The sequence below is a fragment of the Panthera pardus genome, unplaced genomic scaffold, assembly GCF_024362965.1.
Source record: "Panthera pardus isolate Hobbes unplaced genomic scaffold, ASM2436296v1 HiC_scaffold_6, whole genome shotgun sequence".
Classification (NCBI taxonomy): domain Eukaryota; kingdom Metazoa; phylum Chordata; class Mammalia; order Carnivora; family Felidae; genus Panthera; species Panthera pardus.
In genome coordinates this window covers 62,319,494-62,342,497 of record NW_026526991.1, presented here as the reverse complement: position 1 = coordinate 62,342,497, position 23,004 = coordinate 62,319,494, and the positions used below count along the sequence as shown (strand labels likewise).

The following is a 23,004-nucleotide window of genomic DNA, read 5'->3' as shown; positions in this document are numbered from 1 at the left end:
AAAAAAAACATTAAACAGGTGAATTATTTCTTCGCTAATACTTGCCAAGAGCACACAATTAACCATAGATTTGTAAACTGCTGAGAGGCAGGGTTCTGGCTTTTAGTTGTTTCTTAAACATACCTCAGCATTAAAAAGTTTGACCTGCTAAGTGAGAAGGAAAGAGGGAGAACCTGAGCCTGCCAATGTCAAGCCAGGCTGTCCTAGCAAACAACCCCAGACTGCCCTCCTGCCCAGCTCCACAGTTGGGTTCAGGTTTGAAACAGTACATGGCAAATTTTTAGCCAAAGTCTTCACCCGTCCCTCTTCTGACTAATAATCACCAGCCCAGGAAGTGGTAACTATGGCATCTTTCATAGCGCAGGTTGGATTTGAGGAATAAAAATAAATAAATAAAATATTTTTTTTTTAAAAAAGACCACCTATACTCCTCAAGCAGAAATTCTCATCAAAAAGAATATTACAGGATACATGGCCTTGGAAGAGAGGAAAAACAAACATGTATAAAATACCTCCTGGAGTTTATAATCTAATTAGGAGTATAAAATAAACCAATTACAAAACTAAATAGGAGACCAAGCCAAGAGGATGTCTTAGGACACTGATTGGAATAGGTAGGCTTCTCCTGCAAAGGAGCTGGCAAGACTGAGAAGGTACAGGCTATTCAAGGTGAGGAGAATAGTAATACGGGGAAAACTCAGGGCAAGACAGAAGTTGGGAGTGACAGATAAGGTTAGAGAAGCAAGATGAAGGCAGATTACTAAGTGCTTTCAATGCTAGGGAGCAGTGCCTTGGAAAGAGATGGGATGTGTGTTAGAGTTCTCCAGAGAAAACAGAACCAACAGAAGAGAGAGAGAGAGAGATTCTTTTAGAAATTGGCTCCCATGATGACGGACACTGAGAAGTCCCATGATTTGCCATGTGCATGCTAGAGAACCAGGAAAGCTAGTGGTATAATTCAGTTGAGCCCAAAGGCTGAGAAGCACAGATGTCTGAATTCAGGAGTAGATGGTAACTTAGTATAAGCAGAGAGAGCAAATCTGTCCTTCCAGCTGCATTTGTGGTCTATCCAAGCCCTCAGTGGATTGAAGGATGCCCACCAGCATCAGTGAAGGTGATCTCTATTCACCCTATCAATCTAAATGCTAATCTCTTCCAGAGATACCCTCACACAAGCACCCAGAAGTAGTACTTTATCAGCTCTCTGGGCATCCCTTATCCCAGTCAAGTGGACAGAATTAACCACCACAGAGCCCAGGAAGGTGTAGGCGTGTAGGAAGATTGCTTCAGACACCATGTGCTGGGTGGACAGGGGTAAACTGGGCGGAGATGAAGTGGAGATAGTCCAGAATGGAAAGGAGAATCATAACTAGAGCAGAGGTAGTGAGAATAGATTGGAAGGGAAGGATGAGCTAGGTGGGCAACGACCCCTACCACCCTCTCCCTTGCTCACCCAGTTCCAGCCACAGTGGTTTCCTTTTTGGACCCCAAACATTGCCATGCATGCCTTCACCAGAGGGTCTTGGGCTTTGCAGTGCTCTTCCTGGATATCTGTCATCTCAGTTCCTCGTTTCCTTCATCTCTATTCCAGTCCCCACCACTGCCAAACACAAAATAACACCCTTCCCCTCCATGGAGCCCCCTAGCTCTTTTACCTGGCTTTGTTTTCCTCCATGGTACATATCACTACCTGAACTAACATATATTTATTCGCTGTCCGTCCATTCCCAATAGGATGTAAACTCCGTGAGGGCACAGATTTTCTTTAAGTTCACCATTGTATCCCCATTGCCCAGAACAAGGCACACAGTGTAAATACTAAATGAATATTTGGGTTGGTTCTGGGTGAGGAGGTTAATATGATACCAAGGGTTTAGACTGCGACTTGGAAGACAGTAGCACCGCTAACAGAGATAGGGAAGCTGGGATAGAAACATGAGTATGTTCAACTTGGAACAGTTTGAACTTAAGCTAAGAGATAACTGAAAACTCAGGACTAGTCAGAGCAAACCCACAGGACCAAGGAAGGCAGAATCCAAATTTCCAAAGAGGAGGTGGAGGAGGAGGAGGAGGAGGAGGAGGAGGAGGAGGAGGAGGAGAAGAAGAAGAAGAAGAAGAAGAAGAAGAAGAAGAAGAAGAAGAAGAAGAAGAAGAAAAGAAAAAACTGAGAAAAAAAAAAAAGTTTAATGGCAAAGAAGTGTCCAGTACAAGGGGAACAATGTGAGGCCACAAAATAGGAAAGTAAATCACTAGGTTAGAAATAATAAACGATTAGGTCGAATATGAAATATGTCAGAAAAAGGAGATGGGGTCAAGACCACGAGAAAGAACCATTAGGCCTTTTTACAAGGCTGCATTTGGGGGGTGCTGGCTATAGAGGGCCAGATGGGACAGATCATTTAAAGTACACATAGGAGCTGCCTTCCAGAATTTAGGCCAAGGTGAGAAACCCAAAATTGGAGGCATCTATTGAGCCCATTGGGAACTGTGATACAAAGATATGGACTTTGCCCCATCTGAACAGGAGTGACAACAGAAGCTTTGGGAACTGATGAGTCACTAGAAAGAAAACATAGAGCACAAGTTGCAATGTGCCCTGGGGGCTACATTGGCCCCCAGATGGGTTTTATGTGGGCTTCACAGGGTTTTAATTTTCCAAATTAAGTCCACTTTTAAATGTTGAAATTTCTTTTTTTTAATATAATTTATTGTCAAATTGGCTTACATACAATGCCCAGTGCTCATTTAAACGTTGGAAATTTCACCCAAAAATCCTTACTTCTGGTATATCTCGTAAAAACTGCAAGATCTAGGGGTGCCTGGGTGGCTCAGTCGGTTGGGCATCTGACTTCGGCTCAGGTCAGGATCTCACGGTTTGTGAGTTCGGGCCCCACGTCGGGCTCTGTGCTGACGACTCAGAGCCTGGAGCCTGCTTCGGATTCTGTGTCTCCCCCTCTCTCTGCCCCTCCCCTGCTCATGCTCAGTTTCTCTCTATCTCTCAATAATGAATAAACGTTAAAAAAAATTTTTTTTTAAACAAAAAACTGGAAGATCTAGCTGACGTCAGGCCCCCATTTCACTTGTTAGTAGATGCCTGAGCTGAAGTGTGATTGCTGCCTATAAAGGCAGTATGTAGGGTAGCCTAGGCTACAGTACCAAAATAGAAGGGCCTCAACAGAATGAAGATTTGTTTCTTGTTCAAGCGAAGTCCAGGGTGAATTGGGCAACTCTCCAAGGCAGCTTTCCTCCTAGCAATGACTCAGGGTCCAGGCTGCAGACACCTGATGGCTCTATTTTACCTTGCATTCTTCACGATCAGCAGGGAACAAGAGCTGTTGAGATCAGGCTACTCAGTAGCTTTTATGTGCTTCCCACCTGATGTGACATATATTACTTCCACTGACAGTCCATCTGCCTGATCTAGTCACATGCACCCCGGCAGGGGGCTGAGAAATGGGGAGCTCACGGGTATTGGGTAAGCAGTAAATGTCTCTGCCACAGGGATCATGTGCTTTGCGTGTAATGCCTACATGCAAACGTAGTGCCTTTTCTTTATTTTTTTCTTTATTTCTTTATTATTTAAGGCAGGCTGCCTTAAATCATTCACTTCATCTTCCTGATTCCTGGAGGCATTTGCATTTGTAGCTTTTGCTGCAAAAAAGAGAGGAGGGCTTAGGAGAGAACCTTGTGGAATGCAATGAGGGAGTAGCTTCCCACAAAACCTGACATTGGCAGGTGTCTTCCTGCCTTTCCTCTCCTCCCCAAGGTAGCTGCTATAGACAGAAACTGGAGAGTGACCCGGCCATATTTTCCCCACTCTCCTGGGCACACCACTCTGGGATTGCCTGCTTCTTCCCCAAAGGTGAAGATTCTAAATGTTCTTGTGCTACAACCTTTTGCAGACATCAGATTCCTCATGGTGGAGAAGACTCTTCTATATTCGGTCCACTTCTCCCCGCATTGTGTTTCTTCTATCTACCCTTGTTCTGCAGAGCTGACGAGGAACAGAGCTGCAATGAGAATCTGCCTTACTATGCTCCGGACAGTACCAATCCCAGTGCAAAATGTTTTTCAGGAAGACTCAGTTTATGTGTTGTCCCTTGAAAGTGCTTGTTTTATACATCTTATTTTTCCCCTGTGGTTTTCAAAATTATTACCATCATCTGTTCCTCCTTTTCTGCCTTCTTTTGGATTAAATATTTTTTTTAGAATTTCACATTGACTCATTTATTGTATTTTTAGCTATACTTCTTCGCATTATTTTTAATTCTTGCTCTAAGGCTTAGAATATATACCCTTAACCTTTCATAGCCTACTTAGAGTTAATATTGTATCTCCCCAGTTGGAAGAACCATCATCTTTTATGCTATAGTTGTAATACACACATTACATCTAAAGACATAAATCCCACAAGGTTCTAATATTTGCTTTCAATGGTCAAAAGTATTGTAAAGAAATTAAGAGGGGAAAACAGCCTTTTGCAGTCACAGAGCAAGTTCCTATTTTTGATACCCTCTATTCTTTCCTGAAGATGTGAATTTCCCTCTGGTATCATTTCCCCTCAGCTTGAAGAACTTCCCTTGGCTTTCATTGTAATGTAGGTCTACCCACAATGAACTCTTAGTTTTCTCACATCTGAAAATGTATGCATTTGGCCTTCATTTTTTAATTTTTTTTTTTAATTTTAGAGAGAAAGAGTGCACAAGCAGGTGAAAGGAGCAGAGAGAGAGAGAGAGAGAGAGAGAGAGAAACCCAAGCAGGCTCCACGCTCAGTATGGAGCCCAACGTGGGGCTCAATCTCATGACCCTGGAATCATGAGTCAGATGCTCAACCCACTAAGCCACCCAGGCGCCTCTGGTCTTCGTTTTTTAAACAGCTTTGAGACATTACATACCGAACAATTCACCCATTTGAAGAATTCAATTCAGGAAACGCAGTGGAGTTTAAAGTTCATAGTGGACCAAGCATCATACAATCACTTTTAGAACATTTCTGTCCCGCCCAGAGAAACGCCATACCTTTCAGCAGGCGTCCTCCCATCCCTCTCATTCCCCACCCTGCCCCGCCCCCACTAACCAATCACTTTCTGTCCGTGTAGATTTACCTACTCTGATCGCTGCACAGAAAGGAAAGCACGCAATATGTTGTGTTTTGTGACTGGCTTCTTTCACTTAGAATAATGCTTCATCCGTGTTGGGTAGCGCGTATCAGCACAGTCTTTTTTAGTGTCAGATGATATTTTCTCTGGATACAGAATTTGAGAGTGACCCATTTTCTTCATTTGGCACTTTAAAAATCTTGTTTATCTTCTGGCCTCCATCGTTTATAAGGAGCCCATGCCCATTCAAATTGTACTCCTGTAGGGGCACCTGGGTGGCTCAGTCAGTTGAGCGTTCGGCTCGGGTCATGATCTCATGGCTTGTGAGTTTGAGCCCCGCGTCGGTCTCTGTGCTGACAGCTCAGAGCTTGGTGCCTGCTTTGGATTCTGCATCCCTCCCTCACTCTACCCCTCTCTCACTCGCTCACTCTCAAGGATAAATAAAACATTAAAAAAAATTTTTTTCAATTGTTCCCCTGTATATGGTGGGTTACTTTATTCCGAATGTTTTCAAGACTTTCTTGTTATCATTGGCTTTCATCATTTCAACTATGTAATAAGCCAATGCAGTTTTCTTCGTATTTATGCTGTTCAGGGTTTGCCGAGCTTCTTGAATCTTAACCAAATGTGGAAAGTTTCTTCAAGTATTCCTCTGCCCCATCTTTCTCTCCTCTTCTGTTGAGATTTCAGTAGTATATCTTTTTATATTGTCTGCAGGTTCCCTGAGGATCCGTTCACTTTTTTCCCCATCTTTTTTCCTTTCCCTTCCCTTCCCTTCCCTTTCCCCATCTTTTTTCCCTTCACAGATGTAATCATTTCTATTGATCTACCTTCAAGTATAGAGACTCTTTCCTATTATCTGTATTCTGCTCTTAATCCCTTCTCATGAAATTTATTTCAGATACTGTATTTTTCAATTCTAACATTTCCATTTGGTTATTTTTTTTAATGTTTATTTATTTATTTACAGAGAGAGAGAGAGAGAGCAGCAAAGGGGCAGAGAAAATCCCAAGCAGGCTCTGCACCCTCAGCACGGAGCCCAACACGGGGCTTGATCCCACAAACTGTGAGATCATGACCTGAGGTCAAAATCAAGAGCCAGATGCTTAACCAACTGAGTCACCCAGGTGCCCCTCCATTTGATTCTTTTTTTATTTTATATTTCTCTGCTGAAATTTCCTACCTTTTCATTCATTACAAGCATATCTTATTTTATCTCAATGAGCACGGTTATAACAGCTGCATTAAAGTCCCCCTCTGATCATTTCAACATCTGGGTCATTTTCAGATTGGCCCTTGTAATCTTACCCCTTGGGAATGGGTCACACTTTCCATGTCCTTTATGTGCTGAATAATTTTGATTGTATCCTGTACATTGTAAATGACATGTTATAGGACTCTAGATTCTGTTTTACCTCTCTGTGGTAGGCAGAATAACGGCCCCTCAAAGACATCCACATCTGAACCCCCAGAACCTGTGAATGTGCTGTCACGTGGCAAAGGAGAAGTAAAGCTGCAGATGAAATTAAGGTTGCTAATTGGATGACCTTAAAATAGGAGGATTATAGTGGATTATCCAAGCGGACCCAATGTATCACAGGGGTCCTTAAAACGGAAAGAAGGAGGCAGTGCCTGGCTGGCTCAGTTGGTAAAGCATGCAACTCTTGATTTTGGGGTTGTGAGTGCAAGCTCCACGTTGGGTATAGAGAATTACTCTTTTTTAAAAAGTGAAAGAGGGAGGCATAAGGTAAGTCATAATAGAGTGATCAATATAAGAAGGATTCAACCTGGTGTTTCTGGCTTTGAAAATGGAAGAAGGGGACCAGGAGTCAAGGCATTATACAGATTCTCCTGGAGAGCTTCCAGAAGGAAGGCAGTCCTGCCAACAGTGTGATTTTAGCCCAATGAAGCCCATTTCAGACTTCTGACCCAGAGCCACAACAGAATAAATCCGTGTTGTCTGAAGCCACTAAGTTAGCGGTAATTTCTTATAGCAGGAACGAGAAACAGATGTATCTTCCAAAGATGTTAATGTTTTATTTAAGCAAGCAATGAAATTGGTTAGACCCAAACTGCAAACTCTCTCTCACTTGACATAGATAAGCAGCTTAGATCTTAGTTCAGTTCTCTTTTTTTTCCTTTCCTCAGCTGAACTGTTTACAGCCTGCTTTATGTATTCATGGTACAAGGACCAGCCAGAGACTTGGACAGAATCAACACCAGAACTCTGCTCTCTTCTTTATAAGATTCCTCCTCACTTTGTGACAGCAGAGACTGTCCTGGGCAATGCCTTCCTCATGGCAGAAATGTGGCAGGTTTCTTCAGTACCCTGGTCCACACCAGGCTGTAATATCCCATGTTGGTACCTTTTTCCAAGTTTCAGCTCTCCTCCAAAATGTTTGCCTTTATTCCACAGCTTTCAGATAGTTGTGGGTTTTCTAAATTTTTGTCCAGAATTTACTTTTATCTATGAGAGAGTTGATCGTCTGCCATTTACCATGCCAGAAACAGAACCCCTGTATAATGTTGATATATATTTAAAGCTAACCTGGGGCGCCTGGGTGGCTCAGTCGGTTAAGCATCCGACTTCGGCTCAGGTCGTGATCTCGCAGTTCGTGGGTTTGAGCCCCGCATCAGGCTCTGTGCTGACAGCCTGGAGCCTGCTTCGGATTCTGTGTCTCCTTCTCTCTCTGTTCCTCCCCTGCTCACACTCTGTCTCTCTCTCTCTCAAAAATAAATAAAGATTTAAAAAATAACTTAAAGCGAACCTGACACAGTCAACACTCAGTGATAAAAACTTTTATTTTGGAGAAATATGTATCTTTAAAGCACTGATATATTTTGCTTAGATTGTGAGGACATAAAGCAGCAAACAACGATAATTTGATTATTTCAGCTACCCAAGCTTAACAAAACAGAAGTAACTGGTATATGAACCATATTCCATTATTAATGGATTGGCTTAGTCCTGGTTATCTGAGGAATGTTTTTGCCAGCTTCCCTAGGAGGAAGATCATAATATCCACAATCAGCATCACAGATTCATAAAATGACAAAATTAAAAAAAGAAATCTTTGAAACCATCTAATTTAATGCCTTTGTTTTACAGATTAAAAAACTAAAGTTTGGAGAAGACAAAGGGAATGCTTTAACTAAAGCTTATTAGTGTAATTGAGATTTTAAAAAGGTCAAGCTTCTATATATAATTATTTATAAATATATATATTAGAAAAAGGGTAGTTTTCAAAAAAAAAAAAATGTAGACAATTTCAATGACAATTGTAAGGACAATCGTAAGAACCTCAAATACTAAATTAAGCCAATTAGTTTAGTGAATTCAGACTCCAGAAAACAAATATAAACTTACATGCATTTGCTTGTTTTATTTTTAACTTAGTTTCCAAACATTTTTCAGTTTTGACTAGTCAGTCTAAAGGGAGAAATCTTTTTTGCTTTTTTCCTGTGGAAGAAGCCACTGCTTTTAAGGGCTAGGTTTTCCAGTTCAATGAACAATAAATATATCCAGGCATATAAGTGCATAATATGCATTATGAGAACTTCTTGAAATCTCCTGAATGAATGTAAATTTCTTGAAAATCTGACTTTAGCACCAGCAAATACACAGTGAGCACCAAGAGTGTTCCAGAGGGGCGCCTGGGTGGCTCAGTCGGTTAAGCGTCTGATTTCAGCTCAGGTCATGATCTGTCTGTGAGTTCAAGCCCCGCGTCGGGCTCTGTGCTGACAGCTCAGAGCCTGGAGCCTGTTTCAGATTCTGTGTCTCCCTCTCTCTCTGACCCTCCCCCGTTCATGCTCTGTCTCTGTCTCAAAAATAAATGTTAAAAAAAATTTTTTTTTAATTAAAAAAAATTGTTAAGGTGTGTTAAAAAAAAAAAAAAAGTGTTCCAGATGCTAATGCATGAAAATCGCAAAGATAATCAAAATGGATGCAACCTGGAGGAGTTGATAGACCAGGAGAGAAGGCAGTTCAAGAAGGAAGGTGACAAGTGTCAAAAGGAAGGTGCAGACAGTCCTGGTGGCGTTCTGAGAAAGGCTCAGGAAAGGCTTCCTAGAAAAGGTGACATTTGAAGAGCCCTTAAAGGATAGATTTTATTGGTGACCCATTTGGTAGTGAAAGAGGGAAGAGTATTCCAGGCAGAGAGAAGAGCAAAAAGACTCAACATTAGGAAAGCACTGGGTATCCACGACTGGAACATGACCTTAGACAAAGAAGGATAATAGGAAGTATGAACCAGGAATTTGTGACTGGAGTATACACAACCTTGCATGTCTGCCTCGGCTATAGAGTCATGGAAGGTAGTCAGCAGGGGAATGTTTTCAGACCAATGCTTTAGGAAAATAAATCTGGTACCTACTTATCACATGGACTGAGGCAGGAATGTCTATAGTCAAGAAGACTCATTAAGAACTAATGTAGTGGTCAGGGTGAGAAATGACAAGGGAAACAACAGGAATGTGGAAAAGAGGATATGCACATGAGACGCTGCAAATGTCAGGACTTGGCATTTTTTATATCAAAAAAAGTGATTTTTGGTAACGAATTTCTGACCCACAGAAACTGAGACAATAAATGTTCATCATTTTATGCCAGTAAGTTTCAGAGTAATTCATTATAGAGCAATGGATAATTAACAGTTTATTCCTTCTGGATTTCTTCAGAACAAATGATACCAAGTGGTTGCCATACACTTATTTTTTTTAACAGTTTTATTTTTTAAGAAGTCCTTGGGAAACTGGAAAGAACGTGGACCTGAGAGACAGCTCTGGGTTTGCAGCTCTGCCACTTGTTGGCTGTGTGTACTTGGGTTAGGTACACATTGTTTCTGAGCTTCAGAGTCATTATCTAAAAACAGGATTAAGGGGCACCCAGGTGGCTCAATCAGTTAAGTATCTGACTCTTGGTTTCGGCTCAGGTCATGATCTCCCGTTTGTGGGTTCGAGCCCCATGTCGGGCTCTGTGCTGATGGTGTGGAGCCTGCTTGGGATTCTCTCTGCTACTTCCCCAGCCAAAATAAATAAGTAAACTTAAAAAAATTAAAACAGGGTTAATATTTACCTTAAAGGGCCACCGTGAGGACTAAATAAGCTAGCCTGTTAAGTGCTTGATATAACCCTAGGATATATTAGGTGCTTGGTAACAAAAAGTCTCTCCCTACCCCCCATGTCCCAACCTCATCTAGCTTTTCTGTGAACTTTCCGAAATCTACAATCCCCAATAGCCAAAGAATTTTTCCATGATTCCTGAATATCATTCCCTTTTAGTGATCCGAACCAGAAGAAATACAAAATCTCAGGCTTACCCCAGTCCTACTGAACTGGAATCCGACTTTTAACAAATTCCCCAGATGATATGTGTAAATTCGTCAAAACATGAGAAGTACTGGACTAGTACATATCTCAAACTTAATATGGGCAAAACAGAGCCCACGCACCTCTCCAAACCTGCTCCACCACAGGCTTTGCCACCTAAGTAAATGGTATCATCCGGGTGTTCATGCCAAAAACATGAAGTCAGATTTGATAGTTCCTTCTCCTGTGCTCTTCACATCTAATCAATCCTCAAATCTAATTCCAAAATATATCTGCATCTGTCTCTTTCCATCCCCACACTCACATCTAAGGCACCAACTTCTGTCACTAGGATTACAGCAACCAGGTCAACTTATCCAGTAGGTACAGCAGGCACAGTGCCTGGGCTCTACTGTACTTTTAGGGGCCCTCAAACACATTTTATTGTAAAATTATAATAAAAAATAAATGTTTAGCTCAAAAAATGTTTCAACGTATAATATTAGTATACTGGTCATTACCCCAACAGTCATAAAATGTAATTTTATCAATAATTCTGATAAGTTCTTACATATACACTCATGTAACTACCACCTACAGCAAGACACTAAGTAATCCTTTTCAAAATTTCAAGTCATGACATTCCTTTGCATACAGTCTTTCCATGCTTTCCCAACCCACCTGGAATAACATCCAAACTCCTAAACCTCGTTTACAAAGGCTCACATGATTCAACCCCTAACACTGTCTCAACCTTCACCTTGTACCACTCTTCTCCTGCCCCTCTCATACCCCAGCCTTTAAATTCCTCAGCTTGCCAAGATGGTCCTGCCCTGAAGCTTATGACCTAGCTGTGCATCCTCTACCTTCTCCTAAAGCTCTTCCTAAAGACATTCACAGGGCTGGCTATTTGTAATCCAGATGTTTAAATGTCAATTCCCCAGAGGCCTTTCCTGACCAGGCAATATAAAGGTGTACCCAGGAGTGCCTGAACGGCTCAGTTGGTTGAGCATCTGACTCCCACTCAGGTCATGATCTCACAGGTTGAGTTCAAGCCCCACATTGGGCTCATTGCTGTCGGCACAGAGCCTGCTTCAGATCCTCTGTCCGCCTCTCTGCTCCTCTCGTGCTCATGCTCTATCAAAAATAAACATTAAAAAATAACAATAAAATTTTAAAAACTCAGTTGCACCCAATCATCTTTTAATAAAACCACCTTAATTATCTGCAGGGTGCTTATAATTTATAACATTTATTCACTGCTTATTGTCTGTCTTTCCCTCAGTGGACCATTCATTATTACATCCTTTGGAGCTGTGCTTTCTGTTGTATCAAAAAATGCCAATAAACAGTGCCTGACAGAAGGTAGTCGCTCAATGATAATTCCCGTTGAATAAAATACTAATACAGCATATAAATAATATGTAATAAAACGTAGCATTAACTAGAGAAAGCACGGATAGCACTTGGCTGTGAAATCATAGCGCCTGGATTTGACTACACCTAGCCCATAAAATGAAAGACTAAATGAGGTAAAAGTTCGTGGTAATTAAATGTTCGATATTTGTTATTCTTATTTCTTCTAAACATGCCCAATTAAAACCATCCTTATGCAAGATATTGGACTTGTTTTGCTTTACCAGAAAGTTACTTTTTTTAAAGCTCAGTAAACTAACCACATATGTCTTCACACGTGGAAAATAAAAAGAAAACAAACTTAGAATCTTCCCTTTCATAAAGTCAATTGTAGCACTCCCATTCCGGGTTCCAGCCCGCCTCCATTCGGTCCCAGACAACTGGGGCCCGGGGGCCCCGCCCCTTCCGCTTACCCGCCTGGCAGGAAGTCGGCCGATAGGGAAACCCGCCCCTTCGTCCGCGCGCAGTCCTACGTAAAGCGAGAGGGGTTTCGCGACAGCCCAGGCCCCCCCCCCCCCCCCCCGCTTTGGCCACATGTCGCGAAGGTCTTCCCGTCGGACGTCGCACCACCTCCTCGCGCTGCTTTACGAACCTAGAGCAGCACCGCCCCGCCTCCTGTCTCCCTCCTCACTTCCCCGCCCCCTCCCAGTTTCGCGTCTCCCAGCCCGACGCTCCCGCTATAATCACGTGATTGCCTCATCCGGGTCCTTTGCGTTCTCTCTCCCTCTCCCAACATGGCGGCCTCAGGTGAGTGAGCGGCCGAGCGCGGCCAAGGACCAGGCTCATTAGCTACTCTCTGAGCCTGATCCACTGATTCCCTGGAGTCGGGGAGCGGGCGGCACCGCTTTCCTTCGGACTCTGGGGCTGCGGCAGGCTGGCGGCTTGGCCATGTTAGGTTATCGTCTCGGGATGTTTGGGGGGAGGGGAACGTGTCCTTCCCCTCCCCCCTCACACTCTTTTCACCCCGTCAGCGCGAGGTTGGAGCGAGGAGTAATGGCTTGAGTTGGAGTGATGAGGCGCAGAAAGATCTGTGGGAGCCGTGAGGCCTTCTCATAGACGTGAAGCACTGTGTCCGCGTGGAGGAAGGAAGGAGGCGGTTGGCGCGCGGACGGGTGCACACTAGACTACGTCTCCGAGGCGCGAGGCCGTTGCGGACGGGAGTGGGGGCAGGGGAATAAAGAGGGGGGGCAGTTAGAACACGAGCGCGAGTCGGTGGAGGGGCGGGGGAAGGCGACGACGCGCGTGCGCGGTGAGAGAGAGAGGAGGGTAGCGGCGACCGGCGCGCCTTAAAAGCACGCGCGAGAGTCCAGATGGGAAGGTTTTACGTGCATGTGTTGCTTTCCCTTATGTCCTTCCACTCTCTGCTGTTCCCTTTTTAGAGTGTGGCCCGGCCCATGCATTCTTCTAAGGGTAAATCTGTAAGGCTTGGAGGTTGAAGCCGCTGGAGTTAGGTGGGGGTGGGGAACCCAGTGTGGCGCGCCCACGTGTTGGAGGAGAAAAAGCAAGGATGGAGACCTATATTTCCTCTAGGGCTTTTTTCTTAGTACGTATTTACTGACCGCAAACTATAAGCTAGGCATAGTTCTAGCTTGGGGATGGATAAAATGGTGAACAAGGTTAGATCCTTTGACAGCTTCCATTTTGGTTTATTTGGATAGCTCCGACGGTAGAGTTCAGCTTTATTTATTTGTTTTAAAGATAACTGCACAACTCCTGGGGAGTAGTTTTAAAATAATAACTAGTGGATAGAGTAGGTTTCCTTTTTGGACGAGTTTGGAGTAAGGAATACCAGTGTCCTTCAAGTCCGCTTGCTTTTCTCATTGGCAGTGGGGGGTGTGGAGCATTTTCAGCATTCATTTTAGTTTGGGGGATAATATGGTTTCTTTCCCCCGCATGATCATATATTGTATGAAACATTGCTCGAACCCCTGCTATCTCTGGACACTCCTTTCTCACCAAGAATTTCTTCTCTATTAACCTAGGCTAAGAATTATGTGTGTTTTTGGAATATGTTGAGGGAATTGAAGTGCATTTGAACATAATGCCTTTTATTGATGTAGCACTTGACAGTTGACCAGGCATTTTTGTGTTGTGTTGTCTCATTTGATCCTCTGAGATAATGTAGGCAGATGGTGGTGTCTCCCAGCTGAGAAAAATGAAATTATTTGTTCAAGGTCACATGGCTGCAGGTAGCAGAGCAAGGTTGAAATCTTTGAGGCTCCTGACTCTTATCTGCTGTCAACTTGGAAGTAACAAGGTTGGCTTCTATGTCATCACATTTTGGGGATCTACCCAAAAACTTCATCTAAATTAGAGTACTTGGCCTGAATTTGCCATCTTGGCAGCTGTCATAATTTGGTGAAAAGCTTGTATTCCCTTTCACCATAACTTGTAGCACTTTTAGAGTTGGAAGACATATTAGCAATCTGTGCCCTTCATTTTACAGAACTGAGTGAAATCTGGACTGGTTAAAGGAATTTGCTTAGTGATGTCCCCTTCTCCTGTTCTTCCACATTTACTCTATCCCCTTTGAAGCCCTTATCTCCTGTCTTTAATTTGGTTCCGTAAATCTTTTTAGCTTTGTAGTATGCGTAAAGGGACACTATACTAGTATCTGAGAGAACAAGGTTACATCTGACAGTCTGCCCTTGAGGAATTTGGGATTTGTCAAATTTCTTTTCCAACTTTGAAACTTTCCCTGTCATTGATTTTGTTGAGTGGCCAATGTTCCCAGATATGGCCGTGTTAATGAGACTATTCTTGGGGCACCTGGGTGTCTCATTTGGTTGAAGCATCCAACTTCGCTTTAGGTCATGATCTCACAGCTCCTGGGTTCCAGCCCCACATCAGACTCTGCCGACAGCTCAGAGCCTAGAGCCTGCTTCAGGTTCTGTGTCTCCCTCTCTTTCTGCCCTTCCCCAGCTCACGCTTTGTCTCTCTCAAAAGTAAATAAAAGTTCACAGTCCTTTTGTAAATGAGACGGAAAAATTCTTCACAGCAATACCAGTGTCCACTTGAACCATTATTGATTTTCAAGAACTGAAAGTGCCCAGGAGCAGGTTACTGAAATGCTGTCTTTACTGACAGGGAATCAAATGTGTTTGATATAGGTTAACATTTTTTGAGACAAATGCTTTCAAATTGGAAATTGTGCTTGTATGCACAGAACACCTTTAATTTACCTAACTTAAAAATTCCATGTGTGTCATCTTGTTTATTTTCACGGGGAGAGGATGGTGTCCCAATAGTTTTTTTCATACAGTGCTGGTCCTTATAGTTCAAAATAGTTTCATTATATGCTGTTCACATACAGGTTTCCCTTGCTACCCAAAAGTAAAGTAGAGCATTTTGTGTTTTGTTTTAGTTTTAGTTTTATTTGAGAGAGGGTTGGGAGGGAAAGGGGCAGAGGGAAGAGAATCCCAAGGAGACTCCATGCTCAGTGCAGAGCCCAACACGGGGCTCGATCCTATGACTCTGGGATCTTGACCTGAGCTGAAATCAAGAGCCAGATACCCCAAAAGTAGAGAATTTTGTAAGCTGAAGTAAAATAAAGCAAAGAAGCAATTACCATTAGTTTTTAATGATTTTTTTTTTTTTTTTTTTTTTTTAGCATTCCCGAACCCAAAAAATAATCTCAAGGTTTACTGATACCTTAGGACATGTCTTGCTAACAAAATAAAGCACAGATGATCACAGACACAGTTCAAAGCTATGGTGGCTTGATGCTGAGTATAGTTCTGAGGGAAAAAGCTTGGATGTGCCACTCTCAGTTGGAAGTGTGCTCTGCCTCTATAATGGCTCACTGGAAAACAAATCCTGAAAGCTATTTTCGCTTTTTTTTTTTTTTTTTTGTAAACAGGTTTAGGTTTTTGTTTTTTAAGGGTTTTTTTTTGTTTGTTTTTTTTTTAATGTTGAGAGAGTGTGCATGCACAAGAGGGGGAGGGGCAGAGAGGGCGGGGCCACAGAATCTAAAGCAGGTTCCAGGCTCTGAGTTGTCAGCACAGAGCCCAATGCAAGCCCAATGCACGTTTGGCTCAAACTCACAAAACGTGAGATCATATCCCAAGCACTCAACCAACTGAGCCACCCAGGTGCCCCTTTGCTTTTGGGGTTTGTTTGTTTTGTTTTTGTAAGAGCAAAAACCCTTTTTGGATTTCTTTTGGTTAGGGAAAACAGGTAACAGTCTAAATCATAAAGGCAAAGTGACATAATGCAAACTTTTGAAAAGTGAGGGCTACCTGTATTACCTATCTTCAGATCCCATCCTCTACCATATATTTGTTATTCTGGGAGTAGGATACCCAGATTCAGAAGGCCAAGATTAAAACTCATAAAAATTCAAGGACAAAAACAGGAAGTAGTGTCAAAGTAATACATAGTGTTTCTTTCTAACTAATGTCATTTTTAAAAAATATATATATACATATAAATACAGGTATATGTATGTATACATATATATACATATATAAAGCTTGAAACAGCTTTAAGGTATAATTCACATACCATATGTGTAGCTTGATAGAATATTCTGCCACTTTGTATTAGTCTCAGAACATCCTAGAATGCATTCACTTTTCATGATGGAGAAAGAATTGATGAGTATTATTTTTAAAAAACAAGTGCATATTTCTAATTATGTGTAAGTACACTTAAAAGTGCACACACCAAAGTCAATTTGAATTTTTATAGCTCTTCACTTACAGAAAGGTTCTAAGTTCTTTGTGTAGTGGTTAGCATGATGCGTATTGGGTGCTTGCTTTATTTTATGTAAATGACCAAATTGAGTGTGGAAAAGTAAGGGGAAGATGATAGGGCATTTTGCTAGGATTGTGTCCGTGTGAAGCAAGTTGAGTCATGTAACAACTGGTGGTTGAGGTGGTGAAGCTTATGAGTTCTGACTTGGTTTTTATTCTCTACTATGCTCAGCTATAGTGCAGTAAAGGTGAGGCTGCTTAACATCATGATATTGCATTGTATGAAACCTCTTGTCATGGGTGGGCTCTAAACAGCAGTGGAATTAGTCTAGTTCTAGGCACTCTGGTATAGGTGTTCTGATTGCATTTGTACAGTATTGTTTCTTTAAGGAAACATTTGTTAGTCACCAATTCATTTTTAATTTTGGTGGGTTTGGCAAGACTCACTACCCAGAAAGAAATGCCTTGCCTATTAGAAGTCATTTCTCCCACCATCTGTTTCTTGGTATTTACAACTATTCTGAACATTTCATATAAATTAAGTCATATAATACAGGGACTTTTGTTACTAACTTCTTTCATTTAGCATATTTCCAGCATCCATCCATATTGGTGGATGTATGGGTACTCATTCCTTTCTATTGCAAAATCTATTGTATGGACATCTACATTTTATTTATGCATTCATTGTTTGATACGAGTTTGGGTTATTTACAGGTTTTGCCTATTATGAATAATGCTGCTGTGATCTTGTACAGGTTTTTATGACCCTTTCTGATTTCTTAGTCTGTAGCTACTAACATTCAGAATTGATAACCCTATAAAATAAGTGGGACTTAGTCTGGCAAGATCTAAAATTAAGAAACTTAAGGTTTGACAGAGCCTTATCTGAACATTAAGAGCTTTCTGAATTCTCCTTCCTAAATAAGAAATAAGAGTTAAAGATGGAGAAGTAAGACTGCATTGTGTAACAAATAAGCTTTATTGCTTATAGTGCTTTAAGGTGTCCTCTTTTGAAATAAAGATGTAGCAGCTAGTTAGTAATTTTGTCACTTCAGTATCTGTGAGTTGGTATTTTTAGTAAAAGAATGGAGTGATAGCAGGAAGACATTCTGAGAAAACTAAAGGAATCCTGTTTGGGGTTTTTTTAATGTTTTTATTTATTTTTGAGACAGAGACAGCATGAGCAGGGGAGGAGCAGAGAGAGAGGGAGACACAGAATCCGAAGCAGACTCCAGGCTCTGAGCTGTCAGTACAGAGCGTGACGCAGGACTCGAACTCAAGGATCATGAGATCATGACCTGAGCCGAAGTCAGACGCCCAACTGACTGAGCCACCCAGGCGCCCCAAGGGATCCTGTTTTTTATATGGGGCTAACATTCCCTTTTGTTTGTCCTTTTATTTATTGATGTACAACCCACTTAAACCAGTGGTTCTCAATCAGGAGATAATTTTGTCTCACCCACGCAGGGGTAATTTGATAGTGTCTGAAGGCATTTTTGGTTGTCACAGCAGGGTGGGGGTTTTGGTGCTGGCATCTGATGAGTAGAGGCTGGAGATGCTGTTAAACATCCTATAGTACACAGAACAGCCCCACCCCAAAGAATCACCTAGCCTAGAATGTCAATGGTGTAGAACTTGAGAAACTCTAAGAGTTAAGTTGATCAGTTGTATTACTTTTTTTATTAAGCAGGCTCCCCATCTAGTGCGGTGCTTGAACTCACAACCCTGAGATCAAGACCTGATCCAAAATCAGAAGTCGGATGCTTGACCGACTAAGGCACCCAGGCATCCCTAGTTGTATTCATTTATTATAAGAAACCCTGTTTATCAAGGAAACAAATGTTTGATTTCTTGTTTAAGGACTTGTAGACTTAAATGTTTTTGAAAATGCTTTCTTCTAAGCTCTTTTATTTAATCTATATGAGTATATAAAGTACCTAGTGCTTGTTCGGTAAATTGTAGTAGTAATTAAGTCAGCAGGCAGAGGATTTAATAACATTTTTGAGATGTGTGTTTTTCTCCCTTAATCCATGTAGTTTGGCCTTAAATAATTGGGACACTTAATTGTCTATTACTTGAGGTGGTTGGTTTAACTTTTTAACCCAATTCACATCAGATTTAAAGGAAATTAAGAGTTGGACCAGTTCAATCATGTGGCAAGGGATTGATAAGCCTGGAACATTAAACAATGCTTTACTTACACAGAGAATGCTGTTGAAATCCTAAACATGTCATGGGCCCAGGTATTGGATGAGCAAAGGGCATGGAGGATTTAGATAACCTCGTTTCTCAGTTATTGGAGTAAAATAGTGGAACAAACATTGGCACCCACTTTAGTTGACTGATTTTACTTCTTAAGGGCCAGTTAATTCCTTTAAATCTGTTTATATTTTGACTAAGTCAGTGCTGCTACTAGATTTAAAGAAAGATGAGTTACAGATCTTGTGAAAGAATTTTAGCCTGTCTTTAAATGAAGACCATCCATAATCTGGTGATTTCTCAACCGGAATTTTTTGGAGGGGACAGCAAAAGAACCCAAGGGAAAGAGAGATATGTGATTTAAAAAGACATTCTGCACTTGATCTTAGCCAAAAGGCCGAGAAGCGATAAAAAAGACATTCTGAAATAAACAGTGTTTTAATTATTTTTAGTTGTGATGTTTATTTTGAAATTTCCAGTAACATTAAAGCAGAGTATGAGATGTGTTGGTCAAGAGTCACGGGTTTAAAAAAAAAAAAAAAAAAAGGGGTAAAGTTGAGAAACTACGATCTAGAAAGTTGGTATAAGCCAAAATCAGACCAAAGAACAGGCTAATTCCAGATTTCTGCTGTTTTTGGTATTAGATATACATACAGAACAAAGGGGACAGAGATGCTTTAACCAAATTATTTTTATGTTGAACTTTACTTCATTGTATGGACTGATGACCATCAGTTCTATTTTTATTTCCCCAGTGACCAGTCAGATTAATAATTTGGTACTAGCTGATGATACTAGGTTAAACCCCATGAGGGTAACAAGGATCTCTAGCTAGCATTATATTAGTCCCCAACACTGTTTTGAATTACAGGGTATGGAAAAGACAAAAATAAGCATTCCACCTCAGAGGTATGCTTTATGTCTTGTCCAAATTTGCTTGTTAAAATTTTTCCTAGGCCTTTTGCATAAAGCTAGGGGCAATATCAATGCTATAGGACCCTTCTTAGTGCGTCCAGAGGCTGTTCGTAACATAGCAAACAGGTCATCTTTATTTCCTTAAAGCTGGATTTTAAAGAAAGGTGCTGGGTGAGAGCAACCTTCAGTTAAACAAATGGTTGCATCATGTTACAAATTTTTAGTCTTCTTGGACTGAAAATTAGATGAGAATTGGAACATGGAGGAGGAACTCATGATTATAAAAACCATGAAACTGATCTTTGTTACAACAAAAGCTGCGTGCTTTTTTCGTATGTAGGGGCTACTCTCAGGAGCCAGTCTTAGAACTTTATTTAGTCCTTTTGGCTCTTCTGCATTAGCTGTTGATAGATGCCATCTCAGAAGAGGTTCTGAGAACTAGATAGAGAGCCAAGGTTAGTCCACTAAATAGAACCATTTGGAAATTCCTAAAGATTTCATAAACACAGAACATTCAAATGTGTTGGGTCTTAGGGGCTTCTTATTTTTTACCTTTAGTGCCCTATCTCATCTTCATATGTGGTGTTAGGGTAAAGAAGGAGAGAATTTTTTTTCCTAGAGGGCAGGGAGATCCAGTTTTGTGTAGTCTTAATCATACCCCCCTCCCCCCCCATTACACACACGCACACACAATAGAACTACTAACAGCCTTCTTAGAGGCTGGGGCTCCTGTGGGAAGAGCCCTAGATTTGGTATCCAAAACCCTGGGTTTAATTCTAGCTCTGCTATCTAATATCTCTGTAACTGTAGGATAGTCATGTAACCTCTCTGAGACTTAGTTTTCTTTTTTGTAAATTGATAGCAATGATTCCTACTTTGTGTGGTTATTTTACAAGTATCAAACAATCCTCATAAATACCATTCAGAATATGTTATTAGGGGTAGGAGTTTTGTTTTAGTTCTTTGTATACCAGAAGCTACAAATGTATTCACCTGTCTTAAACCCAAGTAGTTACTAACTAAAATTTTCAAATGATACACGAGTGAATATAGTAGAAAATAAAAGGTTGCCCCCATCCCAGTCTTAATGTTGAAAATCTTTTGTTGTTGTTGTTTTGTTTATTTTTGAGAGAGACAGTGCAAGCAGGGGAGGGGCAGAGAGAGAGAGGAAGACCCAGAACCCAAAGCAGGCTCCAGGCTCTGAGCTGTCAACACAGAGCTCTATGTAGGGCTCGAACTCACGAACTGCAAGATCATGACCTGAACCAAAGTACGATGTCTAACCGACTGAGCCACCCAAGGCGCCCCTATGTTGCTTTCTTTTCACAGCGCATTGTACAACTCTTTTAAATACCCAAGTAATGGTAAATAATCTTTTGCTTTTTTAAAACAGCAAAAAAGAAGAATAAGAAGGGGAAAACTATCTCCCTAACAGACTTTCTGGCTGAGGATGGAGGGACTGGGGGAGGAAGTACTTATGTCCCCAAACCAGTCAGCTGGGCTGATGAAACAGACGACCTGGAAGGAGATGGTAATTTTTTTAGTTTCCATCATGCTTGAAATTTTCATTCTCTTCATTCTCTTCTGAGACAAAACTCATTCCATAATAATGGTTCACACATGTAATCTGAAAGGAATTTAATCGTTTTGTAGAACCTTAGGTCTAAGTTTGTGTATTTCATGGAATTTTAGGTTTAGGCGATAAGAGTTCATGATAAGGGACTGAAATTGTGATTCAGGAGAACTTAGTACTAGTTCTCCCTCTTGTTAACATACTTTTCTCAAGGCTTTTAATCCTCATTTTCATTGGAAAAGTTAAGGACTAGATTACTAAAATTCTATGATATCCTGTTATTACAGCATAATCTATAAGCTGTTTATACCCAGAGTTAAGGAATAATTTGCTCTAGGAACTATTTTTATGAAGGCATGGGTAAACAAAAATGGTCTGAGGAATAGGATGGAATTGAGTTGTTTTTTGTAAAGAGGGGGATCAACCATAAGGAAAACACTTTGTCCACCCAAAAAGTTAGGAATATGAGAGTTGTCAATAATGTTTAAATACATTTGGAATGAGAGGGACCTTGGTTTGAGTCCTACCTATACTAGGATTACCATCTACTATGCCATTTTTGTAATCTTGGGCACGTTACTAAATCTGAAATCTGAGTTTCCTTTTCTGTAGAATGGGAACAACCTCACAGGGTTGTTATAAAGATAAGATGGGATATAATGAATATAAAATACCTGCACACAGTAACATTCCATAAATAGTTGATACTTTTCTTTGCTGTATAAGGAATAAGAGTTACTATGATTCTGTTCATAAAAAGCCTGGGTCTTTAAAGGTCTCTAGAAACCAAGAGACAGTGAATACTGAGTTTTTTGCATTGCTAATCTGATACTGACATTTCAGAAGCATTTTCTCTGTGTAAAATGCATTTATTTAAGTGCCTTTTTATCTGTTTTTTTTCTGGTGTGGCTTATTTAATACTGGGTACTTAGCATGGATCTTTTTATTCTCCAGCAACAGTGAGGGGAGTTTGCTCTGATTTCTTAAACATCCACTTTTCTATCCTAGTTTCAACCACTTGGCACAGTAATGATGATGACGTGTATAGGGCACCTCCAATTGACCGTTCCATCCTGCCCACTGCTCCACGGGCTGCTCGGGAACCCAATATCGACCGGAGCCGTCTTCCAAAATCGCCACCCTATACTGCTTTTCTAGGGAACCTGCCCTATGATGTGACAGAAGATTCCATTAAGGAATTTTTTAGAGGATTAAATGTAAGTGTAAAGGTTTACAGCAATTAACTCAATATGGAGAGTAGCAAATTGGCAGTGACCGAGTCTGAATTTCTAAGCTGAGAAAGATTCTGAGGTTGTGTCTAGACTTGGAAGAAATAGGTATATAATTGACTAAGTGGTGTTTAGACCCTTTGGCTGAAAATATTCTCATCCCACACCAATCATAATCTCAGTCTTATACCTTATTGATACAGAAAGAATCTCTCAGGAACTATACCTCTTCTCATTAAGAATCTTAAAAGTGATGGGGGGGGGGTGGGTATTGAGGAGGGCACCTTTTGGGATGAGCACTGGGTGTTGTATGGAAACCAATTTGGCAATAAACTTCATATATTGGGGGGGAAAAAAATCTTAAAAGTGATATATCCAGAGGCACCTGGCTGGCTTAGGAGCCTGGGACTCTTCATCTTCAGGTCGTGAGTTCAAGCTCCACATTGGGCACATACATTACTTTTTTAAAAAATGATATACTCAGTTGTTTTGAAAGATGGAAAGCTCCTCTGAACTCAGTCATTCTTCAGGCTTCTATCAAAATCCTTTAAGATTTTATTTTTAAGTAA

The 23,004-nt window shown here is 41.1% G+C and overlaps 1 protein-coding gene across 2 annotated transcripts in view; it reads left to right on the top strand.

Annotated features, from left to right (window-relative positions):
- Positions 1 to 12,436: 12,436 nt before the first annotated feature.
- Positions 12,437 to 23,004, top strand: part of EIF4B (eukaryotic translation initiation factor 4B) — a 29,985-nt gene continuing 19,417 nt past the window's right edge. For both annotated transcript variants that reach the window (XM_019419483.2, XM_019419482.2), the window contains exons 1-3: positions 12,437 to 12,569; positions 21,027 to 21,164; positions 22,215 to 22,423. In XM_019419483.2, coding sequence (XP_019275028.1) covers positions 12,557 to 12,569; positions 21,027 to 21,164; positions 22,215 to 22,423 — 360 coding nt within the window. In that variant the 5' untranslated portion in view covers positions 12,437 to 12,556. The remainder of the gene's footprint in view (positions 12,570 to 21,026; positions 21,165 to 22,214; positions 22,424 to 23,004) is intronic.